The following is a 21376-nucleotide window of genomic DNA, read 5'->3' as shown; positions in this document are numbered from 1 at the left end:
ACTTATTTATCCTCTTGAATGAATGTGGCTTTCAGAGATGTTGGTGCTTCAAACATGACTAGAAAAACATAAAAATTCATCCTTGTAGTGTTTACTGTGTCATTCATCTGATATTATTTTGATTCTTATTTTCCCTCTTTCCTTTTTAGTATGGTTGTGTGCTAGTCCTGGAGCCTGAACTCAGGACCGGGGCACTGTCCCTGAGCATTTTTTTTTTATTATTATCAAACTGAATTACAGGGAGGTTACAGTTTCATACCTTAGGCACTGGATACATTTCTTGTACTGTTTGTTACCTCGTTCCCTGAGCATTTTTGCAAGGATAGTATTCTACCACTTGAGCCACATCTTCGTTTTTGACTTTTTCGTGCCTAATTGTAGATAAGAGTCTCACAGGCTTTCCTGCTTGGGCTGGCTTTGAAGTTCGGTCCTTAGAACTGTCTCCTGAGTAGCTAGGATTACAGGTTTAAGTCACTCGTGCATGGCTATATTTTTCTTAACTCACAATTTTTAAAGACCCCCCAAAGCTTATAGGCTTTAGAAGACAAACTAGCTATAATATTATATAAATTTCAAAATTGTCCAAATGTGGAAATTCTGTTATTCTATAGATTATATCACAATTATTTTTGTGCTGACAGTTCTGCCTGTTGTCCTTATTGTACAGGAGTAGGGACAGAGGCAAACTTTTCTCAGCATGCTGAAATGAATAAATCTGACTGTGATATTTAAAAATATCTAAGGACTGGGGTCAAACACAGGTGATAGAACTTGTTGAGCCCGAATGAGACCCTGGTTTCAATTCCCAATAGTAAATTCATTTATTCATTCACTAATCAATAAATGTCTGGTACTGATTTTTTGTTCTTAATTCTCTACCCTGAAACTTTATTGAATTAGATTTTCAATTCTGATATCTTATCTTGTACATTAAGTTTCTGTGTGTACACACAGAGATCAGCAAATGAAGAAAATTGCACCTTGTCCTTTCCTCATTGAAGACATTTTAATATTTTCTTGTCGTATTCCTCTGGATAGGAATTCCAATAGTGTATTGAGGAGAAGTGTTTAGATGGGGCATGCACATCTTCTCCTGGCTTGTTTTTTCTTCCCTTGGGAGTAGTGGAGTGTGAATTCAGGATCTCTTGTTTGCTAAGGAGAGACCTTGTTGTTTATTTTGCTTTAGTGTTTTGTTTACGGTCTCATGCTTTTTTTTTTTTTAACCTTAATTTTAGACTGGGATCCTCCTACCTATATCTCCACATAGCTGGAATTACATGTCTGTGTACCTTCACACGCCACTCATCATTGCCATAGGTTCTTCCTAACTTTTTTCCACACACTGTCCTCAAAGAGATTGATCCTCTCAATCTGTACCTTTGAAATGGCTGGGATTGTACATTTGTCCCACCATACCTTGCTTTGGGCCTGATCAGGAAAAAAAAAATTAGGTTTCACCATTGATTTTAAATAATACTAGTTATGGACTCTTGCTCTTGTTGTATTGAAATACATTCCTTGAATGTGTAATTTGTTGATGGTTTTTTTTTTCATGAAATGTCGAATTTCACCAAATGCTCTCTTTTTATCATTTATTTTTTAATGTGATATGCCACACTGACAGATTTATACAGGTTGAACTACCATTGTAATCCAGGGGTAAGTCCCATTTGATCAAGGAAAGATTCTTTAATATACAGTTGGATTTGGCTTGCTAGCTTTTTGCTGAGGATTTTTGTATCTCTGTTGATCAGGGATATTGACCTATAATTTTTTCTCACTGTCTTGTAAAGAATGATATTTATGGAATAAATTAGAGTATAAAGTTTTTCATTTGAAGAATTGAGGAGAAAACCCTTAAAGACTTCCTTTTATATTGAGTCTCTCTGCTATAGCTTGCACAGTGTTTTTGACTACCTCTTAACTTACCTTTTCTGACTAAATTTTAAGGCACATAGCCTTTTTTTTTTTTTTTTTTTTTTTTGGCCAGTCCTGGGCCTTGGACTCAGGGCCTGAGCACTGTTCCTGGCTTCTTCCCGCTCAAGGCTAGCACTCTGCCACTTGAGCCACAGCGCCGCTTCTGGCCGTTTTCTGTATATGTGGTGCTGGGGAATCGAACCTAGGGCCTCGTGTATCCGAGGCAGGCGCTCTTGCCACTAGGCTATATCCCCAGCCCCAAGCACATAGCCTTTTAAACTTACTTTACAGTAGAGACTTTCCCATGTCTTGACAAAGTTGTATTTTAATGCTTAAGATTGGTTTAAGTATTAGGAAAACTCTAAACTCACATAAATGCCCTAAACTCTTCACATTCTGCAAACTGAGATGTATGTATAACAGATAGTAGAGCCCTTGTTTACTGTTTAAAACTCTTTGCACTAAATTGTTCTTTGTTTCATGGAGCTGTAGCTCTTTGCCTGCAGAAGGTCCACTGCAATATTTGGGTAATAAGCTGTTGCTTATTAACCTGAACTCAGTTATTCTTGGTTTTCAAGAACCCGTTCTCTCTTCATCCCCTTTCTTTCCATTTATAGCCCTCACATGATCTACTCATCTTCCCCTACACAGGAAGAAAAAAATAGCTTATGATTATGCTCAGTGAGATAAAGAACCTAGACAAGATATAGGACAATAATATTTGGAATTCTTGAATTACCTGATTGTAAAGGTATTTAATTATTTACAAGTTTCTAATTATTTGCCATTAAAGTTGAATTGCTGAAAATAACCTTTTATTGTGCTTTATTGTTTGTTATTTCACAAAGGAAATAGCTACATTAGCTACAAGGTCTCACTTCTTAAATCATATATTCATATATACATGTATATATAAAATGTACATATTCATATACATAAATACACACAAATATACTTTTTCTTGCCAGACTCAGTATTGAATGGCTGGTACTTGTTAGGTAAGTGTTGAACCCTTTCACCCACACCATGGTCTTTTTGCTATACAGTATTCTTCATACAGCTTCTCATGCTTTTGGGCTGACCACTGTCTTATCTCTACTTTCCAAAGAGCTGGTATTATAGACTGTACCACAATGCCTGGCTTGATTTTGAGATTAGGCAATTATACTTTTGCCAAAGTTGGCCTTGAGCCATGATCCTCTTATTTATCCATGTATCCCTAGCTTCTGGATACAAGTAACACTGTACTGCCATATCTGGTCAGGTACATACCACCACACATGGCTTGTTCGTTGAAAGGGGTCTTGCTAATTTGCCATCACGTGTGATCTCTAATATCTTTCCCAAGTAATGAGCTGCAATATATTTCATCATACTCAGCCAATGACAGGATCTCAAAAGAATAGGTGGACAAGTAGAAACTGCCTTGGGATCCTGCTAAAATGGATGCACAGAGTACTGCATATTATCTAATATACACACGGATTGTATTAGAAGTCTTAACAAATAGTCAGCAAGTTTGAAATAGAGGATATGTTTAAATGTGCACATCTGGGATAAATACAAAGGCAATTTATCTAGGGCATGATTACTTTGTTAATTTACTTGACTATAGTAGCTGGGTAGAATGCGGTGTCTAGGAGACAGACTTGCTGTTCACTTGGGAAGTTTAGAGAACAGTAATGAGCAATCTGCCTTTCCACTTGGTGCTGTGGGACCTGCAGCCTGCTGAGGCCTTCACGGTCCTGCATGGAGACTGCTGCTTCTCAATTGGGAGTGATTTTTGCCTGCCAGGAGCTACTTGGCATTTCCAGGTAGGTTTGTTTGTCATAATGAAGAAGCGCCATTGGCACGGAAAATGAAAAGAGACCAGGGACACTGCTGACTACCCTGCAGAGCTCCAGACGGCCTCTTGCTCTGAGACCCCAAATGTGAAACAGGCCAGCTTGAAAAGCCCTGCATACTAGCAGCATCAGCAGTGACATTTATTAACTAGAGATGGGATTTTCATGTTGGCCATTTTGCTCCTGAAGAGTATAGTCTTTGCTAAAAATTGGCTGATTAATAAGGATGCAACTCCAGGGTTATTTGTTTTCTTGTTGTTGTTTTCTTTTGATCGCAGAGCTTGCAGGAAGGTGCCTATTCCTGCTGAGCCCAAATGCAGACAACATTAATTGGTGCAAAAATTCGCACTTGGATAGACATGCAGATACCAGCTTTACACATTCAAAACCATGGTAGTCTTCTGTTTTTAGAAACATGAACAATTTTATATATTTGGGGCTTTACCCACATTTTAGAAAACTTTACAAAGCCCTCTCAGGATGAATAGCCAGTTTGATGCCTGCCCGTTTTCCTTAAGATGTTTTGTAATGAAGTAGTGCCTGAAATTCAGTGCTGAAGAGGTGTTTGATTTTAGTCTTTATGAGTACATTCCAGGATGACTACATGGTATACTCTGTCTCTATAATACATTGCTGGGGAGGAAGGAGATAGCAGATGGCAGAGAGAAAGGATAATAGAATTTAAATAGACATATTTACTAAGAGGTAATAAAAAAAATTGTCAGTACAAGACATGAACCAGACCATTAGGGCTAGCAATAAATAGCACTGAGCATATAGATGCCCAATATAAATACTGGTTGGTTTTCATTAGAAATAAGAATAATTGTGTGATGTATACTTGACTACAATTTAAAATGTATTCCACTCTTTCTGTGGAATATTACAAATAATGTGAGCTTTCTTAGTAATTGCACATAAACATACTATAAATAAAACTTTCAATCTAAAGCTTTGAAAGATTTCTCTAAACTGCTATTAATTTCATATGCATTGTAGTATTCCCCCGAGCAAAGTAAATTATTGTTATCTCTCGAGGACAGCATATATTCCCATGAAATGCCTGAATAAAAGTTTTTTTTTCCACATGAAATAAAGTCTTGAAAGGGAAAACTTACTTGGTCTTCACTGCTAAGCATGCCCATGAACTTAATGATGTTTAGATCATAGCCCAGGCTTCTTTGTTGATTGTATCTACCAATTATAGATGAATAGCTCTGCTTAGGGGCTTTCTCCAGTGTAGATTTGGGGACTCCTGTCTTCAATATACAAATTAATATTGTGTTTATTACAGTTCTTTAGTAAGAGTGACAGAGACCCCAGCTCAAAGTTGCATCAGTCCAGAAAGATAGATTAGCCACTCCCATTGTTGAAAAAAAGCTTGTGGCCAGCTTGAGGGGCTGCAGTGGGAACTCTCTCCTCTCTTGTCTCCAGCCTAACCTCTGCGGGCCCCAGTCTCATGGATGCCATGGTACTGTTCCATTGCTACACGTTTCCAGCCTCTCAGGTTGTATGGCAGAAAAGGAACCTACCGAGCTTCTTCAGTCCTCATCATCTTCATCCGGGTCTCATCTCTGTCTCTGAAAGTCCATCGGTGGTGCAGGACTGTGATGGCCTAGATTGAAGCCTATATATAAATGTGGACTTGCATTTATTGCCTGAGAGCACAGAGTAGAATTCTTGTGAAGAAAATGAACTCCTGCACAAAATCAGACTTGTCTTCACTCTCTGTCTCAGAAGCAAAATTAGCATGAATTTTTTTTTTTATTTTTTTTTGCTGTGCTGGGGATCAAACCAGGATTTCCACATGTTAGGCAATTGCTCTGCCACTGAACTACACTCCTAGGCCACATGTGTAATTCTGTGCATGTAAAAAGTGTGTATGTGGTGGCATCTTATATGTTTTCCCTTGTTTATCATCCAAAGAAAATTCCATAACTTTCTTTTAGATAACAAAAATATCTTAAACAGATGTTGTTTCTGAAATATCTAAAAACTACCAGTAATGAACACCAGTTATTCTTAAGGATAGTAGTTCATCAAATAAAATCTCTAATGAATCATTATATAAAATATGTTTCTCATTAGGCATCATTTCTTTATATTTGGGGATATTAATATAGCCAGAAAATATCTCTAGGTAACTTTGTCATTTTTAAGCAGCGTACAGTTCCAAATTGTTGAAATACTGTCGTTATGAAAGTAGGTCAAAACACATATCAAAACAAAATAGCGTAGAGATTACATGAAAAATTCCCAGAAAAACCACTACTTCATGATTCTAGGTACATGACCCATCTCAAATATACAGACTCATAGAAATAGAGAACGACATAGGGGAAGTGGTGAGTTATTGTTTAATGAATATAATCAATACTTAATTTATGCCTGATGAGTACTTTCACTGTGCAGTGGTGTGCCTACTGTAAATAAATTTACATTATGCACTTGAGCAGTTAAGAGGGTAGATCAGATCTTGTGTTCTTATCACAGTAAAATTTGAAAAAGAAGTTGAAGTGCTTGGTGACTATAGGAATAATGATACATATTGTATTATTGACAAGGGCTGTCAGAGTTCAGCTGTGTTTCAACACAGTAATGATAACTGTGAAGTGATCCATAGTTTAGATAGATTCCACCACTCCTCGGCTTATGTCTGTATCTACATATGTGTAGAATATGCATATATATAACAGAAACTCTAATGATAGCATATTAGTGATGTCTAGTCATTTCCCAATAGTGGATTTTAATTGTTCTAATTACTCCCTATTTGGGATGCACAGTGATGTTGCATCCATGGATTCTGGGTTCTCCATACCTCTTATCTCTTGGTAGTTGTAGAAAGTTTCCTTAGGTATATAAGACCAGTGCCCATTTTTCATCGAAGACACATTTTTACCAATTCTGACTACTGGTTACTTAAAACTTTTACCATAATCTTGATTTTCTCATATATGGGCTATGCATATACATTTTTTTTTGTTATTTAAGGAAGACTTGGCCAAGGGTTAAACTTTAAAGCAATAGTGTGTAATAAAATGTAATAATATATATTTAAATACATAGTTAAAACATATAACTATCAGAAGTAAGATAATATACTAATATGCCTAAGAACTGCTTCTTTTGCTGCTGACATATTAGGGCAACTAATCATCTGAGCCTCTTGAGTTTGCTGCATGATTATACATGATGTCACAAAGAGCATCTTTGTACCTATTCCCTTACACATTTGGGCAGTCATTTATGTAGTCTACCTAGATTTTTTTGAATTGGAGAGCAAACTTGAAATTTCTGTAAATCTGCCAAACTGTCCCTTACTATTGTCTTCCCATCTACAGAATGAGGATATGTGTGTATACATATCAATTCAATAATTATTATTCAATAATTGTTCAATATACACAATGCTGTGTAAACTTGTGTCTGTATTACATGATAGTTGCTTGAAGATTTTCTTTTAAATCCAGTTTCAGTATGTACTTGAAAAAGTGGTGAAAACATTGTTAATAAAGTGTAAAAAGTAGTACGGGACACAAGAGAATGGTCTGTAGAGGTCATCGTGATGGTGTTACTTCCTTTGCAATTTATAGCATGAGCATAGATGTGAGCACATGGAGTCGCTCTCATTTGTACGTTTTTCTTTTTTATATAAATTTCTCTAAAATGTAAATTTAAATATTGCTGTTAGAAATATGCAAGGAGAAGTGGCACTGTGGCTCAAAGTGGTAGAGCATTAGCCTTGAGCAAAAGAGCTCGGGGACAGTGCCTAGACCTCACCTTCAAGCCCCATGACCAACAACAACAACAAAAAACACAGTAGGATTAAAAAAAATAGAATGTCTAAGGCAGGATAAGATGGACAAAAATAAGATCACAAAGAAGCATTGGGAAGGTTGTTTTTTTTTTTATTATAACAAGGGCTGTACCTTAACTGGATATATTAGTAAGCAGTTTGCCTAGGTTTCCATTGAAATTCACCTCTGTCCCATGCCTGCCCATTGTCTCCAGTGCTTTTATTACAGCACTTATCATAGTCTACAGGTTGCTTCTCCTTCTGCTACCAAAATGTAGGCCTGGACTGCTATATTGCCTTGTTATCATCTTCCAATTTTTTTTAGAATCTGGCAAGTCGTAGATGTAAATGGTTGATGATATGTGTGTTTGCATGTGTGTATATGTATGTGTGAATGTGTTTGTGTATGTAAGTGGATATGTGTGTACATGTGTATGCATATATGTGGTTTGCATGTGTGTATACATACACACATGTGTATATGTATAGGTATATATATGTATATGTATGCACACATATATTTACTTTATATATTGTCTGTCTGGAGATGAGTTCAATGACTTATTTATGCTAAGCAAGCCTTCCACCCCTGAGTTACACCCTTGTATTCCATAGATTTAAATGCTAATTCCACTAATGTTTGCTAAGCAATAAAGTGCAAAATATTGGCAAGTCATTCTATTTGTTAGTGGTTAGCCACTAAAATCTACTATTTCTTAGGTTTTTATATTACTTCAGTGAATCAGTTTTTATAAGAGAGTATCCCATATTCTTGTTAAGTTTGCATATAGAGAATTGTTTTCATGCTCTGAGGATTTACTGAGAGTTTACTATCTGTCTCTATTAATTAGTCTTATCAATCTGATTGTTGTTTTATGCTAATTTTATATGTATGATTATAGTTTTGATACATAGGAAATATGTGATGTATTCTCTTATGTTTGTAAGATCATTTGACCCTGTGTACCACCTCTTTCAATGTGTTGTTGGTTGTTGGCAAAGTCAGTCATCCCTCTTACAAAACTTCTCATTTTTGTTTTATATTTTTTAATGAAACTTAAGCTTTTCTTACTGAGAACACAAGATTTTATGTTTCATTTTACCTCAGCAAAAGTAGCAGAAGAAGGCTTCTGTTTATTGTTCATTATTTCCAATATTTGATAAATAATACATATAATTAATAAATCAATAATAGTTGCATAACCCTATTATATTGTTAGTATTATCCTCATTTACAGATAATGAAGTTCAAGCAAAACAGGAAGATAACTTTCCCACTCCACCTTTATATTTTTTATGTATTATGAACATACAAAATAGTCTCATCTATCACAGGTTTATGGACTAGTAAATGGAGGCTTTTGATTCTACCTATATTGTCCCTTAAATATCCTTAAAATATTCTTCCTGCTATTAAAACTTCAAAAAACTTGGAACTAAATACTGAATGAATATAATACTACATGAATGCAACACTGCTAAATGCATTATAAACATTCTTAAATTTGCAAAATATGTCATGCTTTTATAGTGCCATAAAATGAAGAGGTAGCTTGAAAGAGTTGTTTGTTTCTTTGAAATCCACTAGTGTCTGGGGCATTTACTTACCCTTGTTGTTAGTAGTGAGGCTTTGATCTGTGAAAGGTGAAAATCCATGTAAAATTCCCCCAGGAAGAAAAAGAGTCTGATCTCAAAACATTAGGGAAAAATATATTTTTTAATTAAAGGACAGATTGAATATATGAGCTGCAGTGTCCCCTGAAGTCCTTGAGACTGAAAAAAGAACCAAGTTGTACTTCTTATTTTTTGTTTTTACAAAAAAATCAGTAAGCCTGTGTACTTTAGTGCTTTAGTTGGATGAATAGATGTAATTGAAGAGAGACTCTATAAATTGAAAGGTAGGGTTGAAGAAAGAAAGGAACAAAGAGGAAGTAATAGAAATGAAATAACTTGAGACATTTGAATGGCAGAATGAGATTGTCTGTGTCATTGCTAAAGAGTGATGGGTAGAGAGACCTTGAGATAGGAAACAATTGAGTTAGCTAAGATAGCTAAGAATTATCCAGAATTGAAGAAAGACAGATCTTCAGATTCAGAAAACACAGCTAAGTTCAGACACCAATGATATTAAAAGTGGCCAGATTAGATACAGAACAATTAGATTCTCTGCAGCTGTCTGGAAATACCAGTGTGCCCGTGGAGATCAGTAGTCAGTATATTAGTATATTGATGATCTTGTAATTAATCCATATTTACAAGTTGAAGTAAGTACCTTTGCCGCCTAACAATAGTAATAACTCACAAAAAAAAGTTTCCCTAAGTGCACTTTTGGGGGGAAATCAGTGTAAGTTTCAGGAGGTGGTTAGATCTCTGGAAAAAGGTTGTCTTCCTTTTTCAAATGCTTTCCTAACTTTTGTGACCCTGGTGAGTTGGTTACATTTGGAGAAAATGCCTACTCTGGAAGTTGGGGATTTTTGTTTTGGCAACAATTGCAAACTACCTGTACTTAAGATAAAAATACATAAGGAAAAGTACCCCTTTGATTTCCTCTTCCCCATTTTAATTACATATATCATTAGTTTTCATTTTGGAAGAGGTAAGTTCTGAGTGTATCAGTCAGTTCTTGAAATGGACTTTAATCACTGCAGCTTCTAGTCCTTTTTGTAACGAATGGAAGAAACTGTTTAACTGTCATAGAGTTATATGACTTGTTTATTTTACACTTAATAGTGTAAGGTTGGAGCTAATGCTACAATAGGAACACTGAACATTTCTATAAAGAACATTTTCATTTCTGTGACAGAGGTGGCACCAAGAGCAAACTAGCATGGCATGAACTGAGGAAACTTCCTGAATGTGTCATCAGAAGTGTCAAACCCCAGGCAAAATCAGTCAGGCAAGAGATCAAAACATGAGGTGGAAAGGCCGCATTCCCATCATTTAGACCATTCTGTACCATCTTTACACCTTTTTACATGGATAACATGTCATTTAAATGATTTTGTTACTTGCACAGAAATCATGATTTAAGTCATAATCACAAATGGATGTAACTAAATCATAAATCAGAATTTAAAAAACGGAGTGCCACCACCACCTCCATGAGAAAAAGGTAAAAAACTATGAAGGAGAAATGTAGTAACTATACTTAATAAATAGGCTTGAGGCCCACTTCCTTGTATGAAGGAAGAAATGCACTTTTCAGGAACTATAAGACATGTTTGCATCCTACATCATGCCCTCCTGAACTGATGCAGAGGAACGGAAGCAATGCCCAAAGGAAATAAGCATAGTGTACAAGACTTCTGACTTCCTGTCTCCTGGTCTGTAGAATCAGCTTGTTAGCAGGAATATCATCTGAGTATGTCAGGATCCAGCAAGGTGGGCTTGACTGTTCTCATTTCTGAGAGACTGCCTTCTGATATTTGCAGGATACTCTTCTGGACTTCCTTATTGAAATGATTTGTGTTCTTTTTATTCAAAGCTCTTCTAAGAGCCTGTGCCGATGGAGGTGCCAACCGCTTGTATGATCTCACTGAAGGCGAGAGAGAGAGGTACGTTTTCATTTAGCCACGAGCTATAGCACCACTAATCAGTGCACTTCTTTTGTTTTATTGTCTTCTTACTAAATGAAAACTGTAAATTTTCCATCCGACTCTTAAACAAAAAATGTGAGAGGGAGTGAGTTGTTGAACCATGTTGCATTAATTCTTCCTTTAATTGGAATCTCTTAGTAGAATTAGTTACATCTATTCTTACTCTGAAACCTCTTATTCTCCTATTTCGAAGCTTCAGTAAATAGCATTATCAAATATTGATATTTGCAAGGACTTTGAACATTGGATGCAATAAAACTTCAAATGGTAATTTGAGTTGTTATTCAGACACTTTTAAGTGAGTAAAGTCTGGTCTCATATAAAAGAAATATATGTTCTGTTGAAGATGTGGGATTTTATATTAGTGTTGAGTAAAGCTCTGTGTAATTTACCCAAACTTAATTACTTCAGAGATAGTTTCTTTCTGAATGATTTGCTCTCTTTACAGCCTGGCTATGTGGATCCTCTCATGAGAGACTAGAGATGAGAGAATGGGTTTGGGGAAAGCAGATTCTAAATCTCATTCAGTGGGATTATATTTGTAGTCTCATCCCTTTGCAAGTGCCAACATTTGTAGGGCACTGTAAGTAGACTAATTATAAAATACCGTTCCACCTTGTCACATGCATTATTAAATATGTGGAAATATTTTCTCTTTTAAGAAATCACCTACTTGCTGCAAAAATCTTAAGTCAAAACATTATCATGTAACTTACCCTAGATATAAGTATTTTGAAATGGTGCATTTTTCTTTGTGGCCTCAACAGGTTTAACTTAGGGTTGCTAATACCCAAGCTGCTTTTTGAACGCAGTGACTTGCTTCCTGGGAGCAGGGTGTGTTTCCCTTGAGATCAGACGTGCTAATGCCTGGGAAATGAGTATGTTATCAAAAGCACTGTAATAGTGACAGCCTGGGAAGCTATTTAAATTCACAACCTTTTTTTTTTTTTTTGCTCTTTTATTTTGTAACTTTGCAAATTCACCTAACAATATTCTCTAAGACATGACTTGTATGATGTGAAAAAGGATATGAGCGTATGTTGTGAAAAATGCCTTGGGTGTATGTAGTTAAGATGCCTACATAACGCCCAGGAGGCCATAGTGTGCATTAGGCACTGCAAGTTCCATCTCCAGCCTGCTTGCTGGCAGACAGTCTACTGTTGATTACTATTTCTTATAAGTGAAATATATGCATATTTTATATAAGCATACTTCAAATCATGAAATGTTATTTTAACCCACTTCTCCCTAACTGATCCACTTAAAATACCTGTGGGGGGAAAAATGTAGATTCTTATATTGATTTTTTTTGTTTGGCAGTATTAGAATTTGAACTCGGAGCTTTGTGCTGGTAGGCAGGTGGTCTACCCCTGAACCAGCCAGGTAGCCAGTGGCTTACAACTATAATCCTAGCTACTTAGAAGATGAGATCTGAGGATTGTGATTCAAAGCCAGTTAACTACCAAAAAGCAGGAATTAGAGCTTTGGCTGAAATTGTATAGCACTAGCCTTGTGCAGAAAACCTCAAGGATACTGCCCAGGCTTTGAGTTCAGGATTCAGGACAAGCTTTAAAAAAAAAGGGGGGGGGCTTTTTAATTTCAAACACATTTATAAGTGATCATATAAAAACCTTGGTAAAACACTGATTCGCTTAACGGAATTTTTGTCTCTATAAGATAAAGTTCAAGGAAACAACGTACTTTTCCTTGATCTTCTGATTGTGTCAGTGATTCTGCAGTGCCTTGGGACATGGTAGCTGGGGTCAAGGTAGAGTCTCTAACAGGGAGATGAGTGGAACTAACTGCCTCCTAGGGGAGTTTAATTCTGAGAATAAATCTCATTAAACCCAAGCCCTAACCAGTAAAACTAATTGGATACAGGTGACTACACATAATTCCTTTTAATTGTATTTTTAACAGCAGGGCTTCACAATGGAAAAGGAAAAAAAAAATATTTATGAGTTTTAAAAGGCCTGCTTCGTTTGTGGCCTAGTATTTCCTTTGTTCTCATTCATTTTTTTTAACATCCCTATGGAAAAAGGAAAGCCCTAAAATTACACAACTAAACATGGGTGTTTAAAGAACTCTTCTCCAGTGGAAGACAGCGTGCAGTACTCGGGTATTTGGACAGGAAGGAAGAAGGTCGGATGTGGACACCAGAACGGGTCTGCGGAGGGGTGGAGCTGAGGGGCGATCATTGGAGGGATCTTCCCCATCCTCGGCCTGGGAAGGGAGCAGGTCCCTCCTCTTGCTGCATCTCGATCCTTCCAGATGTTCAGGACTAGGCCTGTTTCTCATGAAGCAGAAGCCAGGGGGAGCCTGCACAGGACCCAGGAGGCAGCAAGTTTGGGCCTTGACTGCCCTCTGCCTCTACTGCTTCCCTTCACAGATGCAAAGGAAAGGAATTTGGAAATGGGGAAGGAGGGGCCACCAAAGCTCCTGGGGGAAGAAGACGCAGGGCTGTGGGTGGGGCTGTCAGCTGCAGCCTCCCCCAAAGGCACCAAGTCTGTGCAGCAGGGGAAGGAGTAATAAAGGAGTAGGAGCGGAGGCTGAAGAGGAGGTGTCTGGAGGTAAGAGTGGAACAGTCACCTGAGTTAGGTGCCGTAAAGATGCCTCGGGGAGTGTCAAAGGGTTCAAAGGGCAATCCCAGGACTGGGCACACTACACATACAGTGTCTGCATGCTCTGAAGCTCAGGAAGTCTAAAATTAGACATTGGAGGGGCTGGGAATATGGCCTAGTGGTAGAGTCTTTGCCTTGTATACATGAAGCCTTGGGTTCGATTCCTCAGCACCACATATGTAGAAAAAGCCAGAAGTGGCGCTGTGTCTCAAGTGGTAGAGTGCTAGCCTTGAGCAAAAAGAAGGCAGGGATAGTGCTCAGGCCCTGAGTTCAAGACCCAGGACTGGCAAAAAATAAATAAAGAAAACAAAAAAAAATTGGACATTGGAAATACAGCTTAGGAAGGAGAGGTTTAATTTACCTCTTGTTACCCACTTTGACCTGGAAAGGCAAATAGCTTTTTTTCAGACACAAACTCTTAGCATATACATATGAGTTTCAGTCTATTTCAAGTGTTATTATTCTAATGGACAAAGTGTCCCATCTTTGGCTAGTGAAAACCTCTCTAGGTTATATCTTGTATTCCTTTTTAAAAGTTGCAGTAGCCAGGTACTGGTGGCTCACACCTGTAATCTTAGCTATTCAGGAGGCTGAGATCTGAGGATTACAGTTCAAAGCCAGCCCAGGCAGGAAAGTCTGTGAGACTCTTATCTCCAGTTAACCACTAGAAAACAGGAAGTGCCGTGGTGGCTCTAGTGGTAGAGTGCTAGCTAGCCTTGAGCTGAAGAGCTCAGCGACAGCACCCAGGCCTAGAGTTCAAGCCCCATGACTGTCAAAAAAAAAAACAAACCCAAAAGTTACAATAATTTAATAAAACCATAATCTCTGCCAGCTGATTTCTTATCCCTCAGCTTCCAGTTTACGTCACACACTTTTTATTTTTTGGTCACTTATGGGCTTAAACTCACAGCCTGGGCACTGTCCCTGTGATGTTTTACCCAAGGCTAGTGCTCTACCACTTTGAGCCACTGTTCCACTTCCATTTTTTTGCTGGTTAATTGGAGATAAGACTTTCCTCCCCAGCCTCGTTTCAAACCCTGATCCTCAGCCTCCCCGGTAGCTAGGATTACAGGCTTGAGCCACCAATGCCCAGCTACATCCATACATTGGTTTACTTTGTTTTCATACGTAGTTCATACCAAAGAAATTATATAGTGTGTTTACTTTGTTTATGGCATATGTTTATGAGTCTTGTTTGTGTACTGGTAGTGATTTTTATAGTGATAGTCTAAGTAATAGTGTAAATAAACTATAGATCATTTGTTCATCTACCTGATGGGTATTTGTGTAGTTTTCCTGGAACATGTTTTAATTTATCTTTTTTGTTTGTTGTTGTTGTTGTTGTTTTTTTTTTTTGCCATTTCTGGGGCTTGGACTCAGGGCCTGAGTACCATCCCTGCCTTCTTTTTGCTCAAGGCTAGCACTCTGCCACTTGAGCCACAGCGCCACTTCTGGCCATTTTCTAGATATGTGGTGCTGGAAAATTGAACCCAGGGCTTCATGTATACCAGGCGAGCTCTCTTGCCACTAGGCCATATTCCCAGCTTAATTTATCTTTGATAGGTAGCAAAGAGTGAAGTTTATAGGTCATATAGTAAATATATATTTAGCTTTCTGAAAACTGATAATTCATCTTTCCTAATGGTCATGCATTTTTCATTCCAGACAGCAGTGTCCCTATTGCTTCCTAAGTTCACCCATATATGTTATTTAAAAAAATACTTTTATATTTTAGTCATTTAATGAGTGCAACTGGAATCTGCTAATGTTAATTTGCATTTCCCTCATGATTTATAATGTTGAGCCATATTAGATGTATTTGTTGACCCTTTAAATGTCTTGATCTGTAAATACTATTTTTATTCAATAATTTTATAACTAAAGCCTTAATTTTGTCCATAAAATGCATCATAGCTTCTGTCTTCATTCGGTAATAGATGCATTAAACATATCCACACCATCTTTATTTTAAAAAGTACTCAGTCTACCTTTTTTTTTTTTTTTTTTGGCCAGTCCTAGGCCTTGGACTCAGGGCCTGAGCACCATCCCTGGCTTCTTCCTGGCTCAAGGCTAGCACTCTGCCACCTGAGCCACAGCGCCCCTTCTGGCCGTTTTCCATATATGTGGTGCTGGGGAATTGAGAGAGCTTCATGTGTAGGAGGCAAGCGCTCTTGCCACTAGGCCATATTCCCAGCCCTCACTCTACCCTTTTAATACATTTTTAAGCATCCCATACATTATCATTCCCTACAAGAATGGTATTGTGCAGCAAGTCTCTAGAGCTTATTCTCTTGTTTAGCCAAAACTCTATCCTTTAATTAGGAAGTTCTTGTTATCTACCTTTTTTAGTTTCTGGGGAATGTTGTTCTCCAACCTGAGTTTAACTGTTTAACCACTTTACATACTTCTTGTCAGTAGACTCACACAGGGATTATCTTTTTATGTCTGACTAATTTCACTTACTATAACGTTCTTAAGGCCATTCTAATGTCATAAAGGTTTGTCTGCCTTAATTCTGAAAGCTACTCACTTTCATGTATCAGGTTGTACTTTGACTAAAAGCCCTGTTTTCTCATTTTAAAAACAATAAATGACAATAAAACATATATTGGGGAAGAAGAAAAAGAAAGAGAATATTCTATTGCCTAGTATTTCCTTCTAAGCTTCAAAGAGCTGCTTTGAGTCCCCCTGTTGTTACTACCCCTTGAATTGTAGAAAATGTGACTCAGTTTTCTCTAGACATTTGTTCAAATAAATATAAGTTCGATAAATGAAAGCTGCCTTTTTCTTAGAAAACCGTGTAGGAAATAGATGTACATGTTGGTTAATAAATGGATATCTGGTTATTCTATCACCTCTCCCCATAGGATTAGAATTAGCTGTTCACAGTTTTGATAGTTTACCTCTACTCTGAGAGCTGTCGGGCTCCAGGTGGTATGTATTCAATCTGTACATCAACCTGAGGCAGGGTGAAGACCAGGTCAGGAAAATACAGAGCAGGGGACTTCACTCTTCACTCTCTCTTGAACTGCTAATGGAATGTCTTGCTCACAGCCAGTGTGGAGCACTAAGGTGGCTGTCAGGTTTATGGGCCACCACCCTGGGTTCTACAGCTCCTTCTGTACTGACAGAAACTGATGTGTATCCTCCCCATTAGCCTGTGATATAAAGGCCTTGGATGCTCTCATAACGTTCTTCTAACTTCTCTCAAGAAGGTCAAACTCACCACTGGCCATGTCTAGGACTAGCAAACAAGAATCCTGCCCGGTTGATTAGAACACTCACAGGCTGCTGAGAAGATCAGCAAAGATGCAAGGGAAGCAGCAGGGCAGGAGAGTCTGGTAGGAGGCCGTGAGGGAGATTGTTCCCAGCCTTCACCAGGAGGCACTGAAGGTTGATTTGTGTAGTGATGATTTCCACACCACGGTATTCAGTTGGGCATATGTAAATTATCCACTTTAAAAGAATACTGAGAGATGGTTATTGTTATTTGACAAATAATGACAGGGAAGCCAGTATTGCTCGTGTCCCATCACACAGTAAGTCCTACTTCCACTTCAGTGGATTGTCTTAAAGAACTTGCAGCCTTAGGTACTATTGGAGGTCAGCCCTGCAGAAGCCATGCTTAGGACCCCACCATCACCATCTCCCCCAAAGCTAAACACTACCTCACTTCTTTACTGGAAACCTTTGCTCTCTTTTGAACTTTTGTAGTAGAGTAGTTACATGTTGAACTCGAAGTACATAAATGTAGGCATTCATAGAAATCTGAGTCTGAACATTAGACTAATGTGAGGCTTATTATCACCACAGTGATTGGTAAATACAGAAAAAAGATAGTTAAGTCCAAGAGTGTTAAAATCATACCAAAGCAAAGACAAACCATAAAACTAGTAACCCATTCCAAACACTGTATGGAACACATTCCAAACATACAGAATGGTAAAGATAGCTTATTTTGATCATTGTAATTTTTTTTTCTTTTTGTAATTCCTGAGGCTTGAACTCTGGGCCTGGGCACTGTCCTTGAGCTTCTTTTGCTCAAGGCTATTGCTCTACCACTTGAACCAAATCTCTACTTCCAGCTTTTTTGAGTAATTTATTGGAGATATTAGACTCACAGACTCTCCTGCCTGTGCTGGCTTCGAACCACAATTTTCAGATCGCTGCCTCCTGAGTAGCTAGGATGACAGGTACCTGGCTGTAATTGTTTTTTCTTTTGGTACCAGTATTGGAGTACTTGCAGAAGGCTAGCACTCTGTCACTTGAGCCACAAATTCACTTCTGGCTTTTTGGTGGTTAATTGGACATAAGAGTCTAAGATGCTTTCCTACCCTGGCTAGCTTTTTTTTAAAAAATTTTTATTATCAAACTGATGTACAGAGAGGTTACAGTTTAATACGTTAGGCATTGGATACATTACTTGTACTGTTTGCCCTGGCTAGCTTTTAACCATGATCCTCAGATCTCACCTCCTGAATAGCTGAGGTTACAGGCCTGAGCCACTGCTACCTGCTTGGTCATCATGATTATTTAAAATGCAAATTTACGACTTCTGTAAATGATAGTCTGTTTTAAAGTTGAGCTAAACTTAAAAAAAAATAACACAAAACAAAATCCAGACTTTGGAATGATCTGCAGAAATGTCCAAGGACAGGAATAAGAATGCAACGTTTACCTAATTTTCACTTTTGCACTAATGAATGCCTTTTATTATTAGACAGCTTACTTAATGGAATTAGTGAATATATAAATTACTGTGAATAAATAAAATATTACTGTGAATATATAAATAAAACATAGCTCGCATAGTAAAGAAATCTACTGGGTAGAAGAAAATAGAAAACATTCAAAATTCTATCTCAGTGTGATAGATTCTATTACAAAGTATTTCTGGAGAATGTACAAGTAAATCAGAATGGAAGTATTAGAAAATACTCAGAAAATCCTGATGATAGATAAGAGGTTAGGCCTATAGTGTGTGAAGTAGGTGTGTGTGTGTGTGTGTGTGTGTGTCTTTTAGGTTAAAAAGGATAATTTTTTTTCTTGGATCAAATAAAATTTAAATACAGTACTTCCACATTTAAAAATATCATTTAAGGCATGCCTAACTTTCCCCCTTCTGTTCTAGTCAATCAGAACAGCTATTCTCTCTGCCTTGGCCTGGGCCTTTTCTTATGACAGACCTTGTGCACATTGGCACTGCCCATGTTCAGCTCTGATAGATTGGCTCTTCTGAGCAATGACTGCTGTACAGATCTCAGGTGGCTTTAATGGAATGTACAGCATTTCTTGCAGCAATGCTATTTGTGCACCTGTGGTCTGCTAATGTGGTGAGCTCTGTGAATGCACCCCTTTCCTTCCAGCATCCTGGACTTGAGAAATCTCTTACAGTGTAATATTACTTTTAAATCACAATGTTAGGGTCACATTTTACATTGATTTAGAGTTGTGAAGACTTATATCCTTTACTAAATTATAAATTTAGAGTGATCTAGTGCCCTTTAAATTTACATAATGCTTTGTAGTTATTTACTTTCTCATTTTATCTTGTGATTTAGCTATGTGTGGATGTGTGTTTTATCCTTCAAGATTTGGTGAACTCCTGGAAGACAGCTATCATAATTAATCATATTTATATGCCTTGTACTATCTAGTACACTAATGAGTGGAATTTATTGAGTTAATGATTATTCATTCATATCTTACCAGAGATGTCACTAAGTCTAAGCTATTTCATCCAGGGACTTCCAAAGATATTATACAAGCTATTGGAAGTGACTAGATATTTTAAAAAAGGTTTGATAATTATGTATCTTATTAGTATGTATAGACCAGATATAAATTATATCCAAGTTCATTATACATTTTAGCCTGAAACCACTTGTAATATACATTCCTCTTATTTCCAGATTGCCTGAGACTGTTTTTTTTAATTCTGTCAAAACAAGTGTTTTGAAAACTAAGATACTTTCTTTCAAACCCTTTGGTATCTTGAGAACACATGTACTGGGAACCTCAATGCTAAGTGTGAGAGGCTGTCTGTGTATGTGTATGTATGTGTGTGTGTAGGTATGTGCAACTGGTGACTCATAATTGCTAGGCAGATATTGTACCACATTACAGCTTCAACATCCCCATCTTTTGGGTTGATTTTGATGTATCTATTTTTCAGATAGAGCCTCGTGCTTTCCCCAGGGCTAGCCTTGAAACCCAGTCTTCCTACCGGTGTGTGGCAGAATTTATAGGTACTCACTACCATGCCTCACATATTTGTTGAGATGGGAGTTCTAGCTAATATTCTGTCTGGATTTAATTTTCATTTACTTTGTCTGGATTAAAATTTAATGTTCTTTAATCTTCCCAGTTTCCTCCTCCCAGGTAGGTGGTATTATTATTAAGTGCTATCATGTTTGACCCTTGTCCTGCTGTACTTTTTCAGTAAAATAACAAATTGTCATAGAATACGTTGGTATCAAGTATCTCAGCATAGATTGTGATCTCAATAACCTCAAATATATCTCTACTATATGTGCTACTTTATTTCAGTTACCTTGTGACTAGTTTTCTTACTATTTGGATTTGTTTCATTAACTTCAAGCTTTTTCGAGTATAGTCAATTTAATTTCAATATTCTTCCATGAATGTAGGATACATGTAACAGATTTGGTTTAGCAAAATCAAATGTCATTGATTCAGCTTGCTTTTTGTAAGCCTAGCCTTAGGATTAGGCACTTGCTTTGGCAAGTCTCTATTAAAAAGTATTTTTGCAATCAAATTACTAAGTTCTTTAAGCAGGTCAACATTTTTGGATCTTTGAATCAAAATGATGGAAGGTAAAAAATGATTAACACATTTAAAAAAGAATTTACAATCATCTTGGTATTAAAGAACCTTACGCAACAAATTGTGAAGGCACATTTATCTGGAATTATTGATTGGGTTAGTTTAGTCATATATTTTGGTCTGTTCGTTATCAACTGATATAAATCAGAGATCTCAAAGTTAGCCATGCATAGCTATAGATCACCAGGGGTCTTAGAAGAGGAAGGATGTATATGGGAAAGTGCTATGTTTGTCAGAACATGTATGAATGCCAAATAAATTTTGAGAGCGAGATCATTTTTAGCAGCTGCAGGAAGTCAGTTTACAACCAAATTTAATCAGAGGCATTGTTTTATATGGCTATTCTATTCCATAAAGTATGTTTCTGACAGACCCTTTCCCCTTCCTGTTCTGTGGATGGAGTCTTCAAAAATAAATTACCTTTCAGTGATTTTGCAAGAAAAACTGAGATCATTTGTCAGAAGTTTTGAGTAACGTGGCTCTTTTAATTTTATATGTTTCAAAACAGTTGGATTGTTTTAGTGCTTCTTAATACAGTATAAGAGCTCATATTTTTAATGATGTATTTTTGTACTTTAAAAAGATTATTGGATCATTGAGCGAAGAAGTATTCCTTTGGAAGAGTCACTTACTACCTCAAATCCAATGCTTTGTTTTTAGTAGTGAGTTCCTGTCTGTTTTTCATATATATGTGAGCACACACAGATGTCTGCTCATTGACATACATTCATTCACATGCTTCCTGCATGCTTT

The 21376-nt window shown here is 37.2% G+C and overlaps 1 protein-coding gene across 2 annotated transcripts in view; it reads left to right on the top strand.

Annotated features, from left to right (window-relative positions):
* Tpk1 (thiamin pyrophosphokinase 1) overlaps positions 1-21376 on the top strand; it is a 240713-nt gene that overhangs the window by 65951 nt on the left and 153386 nt on the right. For both annotated transcript variants that reach the window (XM_048340405.1, XM_048340406.1), the window contains one exon: positions 11045-11114. In XM_048340405.1, the coding sequence (XP_048196362.1) occupies positions 11045-11114 (70 nt within the window). The remainder of the gene's footprint in view (positions 1-11044; positions 11115-21376) is intronic.

This window comes from Perognathus longimembris, chromosome 2 (genome assembly GCF_023159225.1).
Source record: "Perognathus longimembris pacificus isolate PPM17 chromosome 2, ASM2315922v1, whole genome shotgun sequence".
NCBI lineage: Eukaryota > Metazoa > Chordata > Mammalia > Rodentia > Heteromyidae > Perognathus > Perognathus longimembris.
The sequence above is the reverse complement of the archived record's forward strand: the minus strand, read 5'-3'. Positions and strand labels throughout refer to the sequence as shown.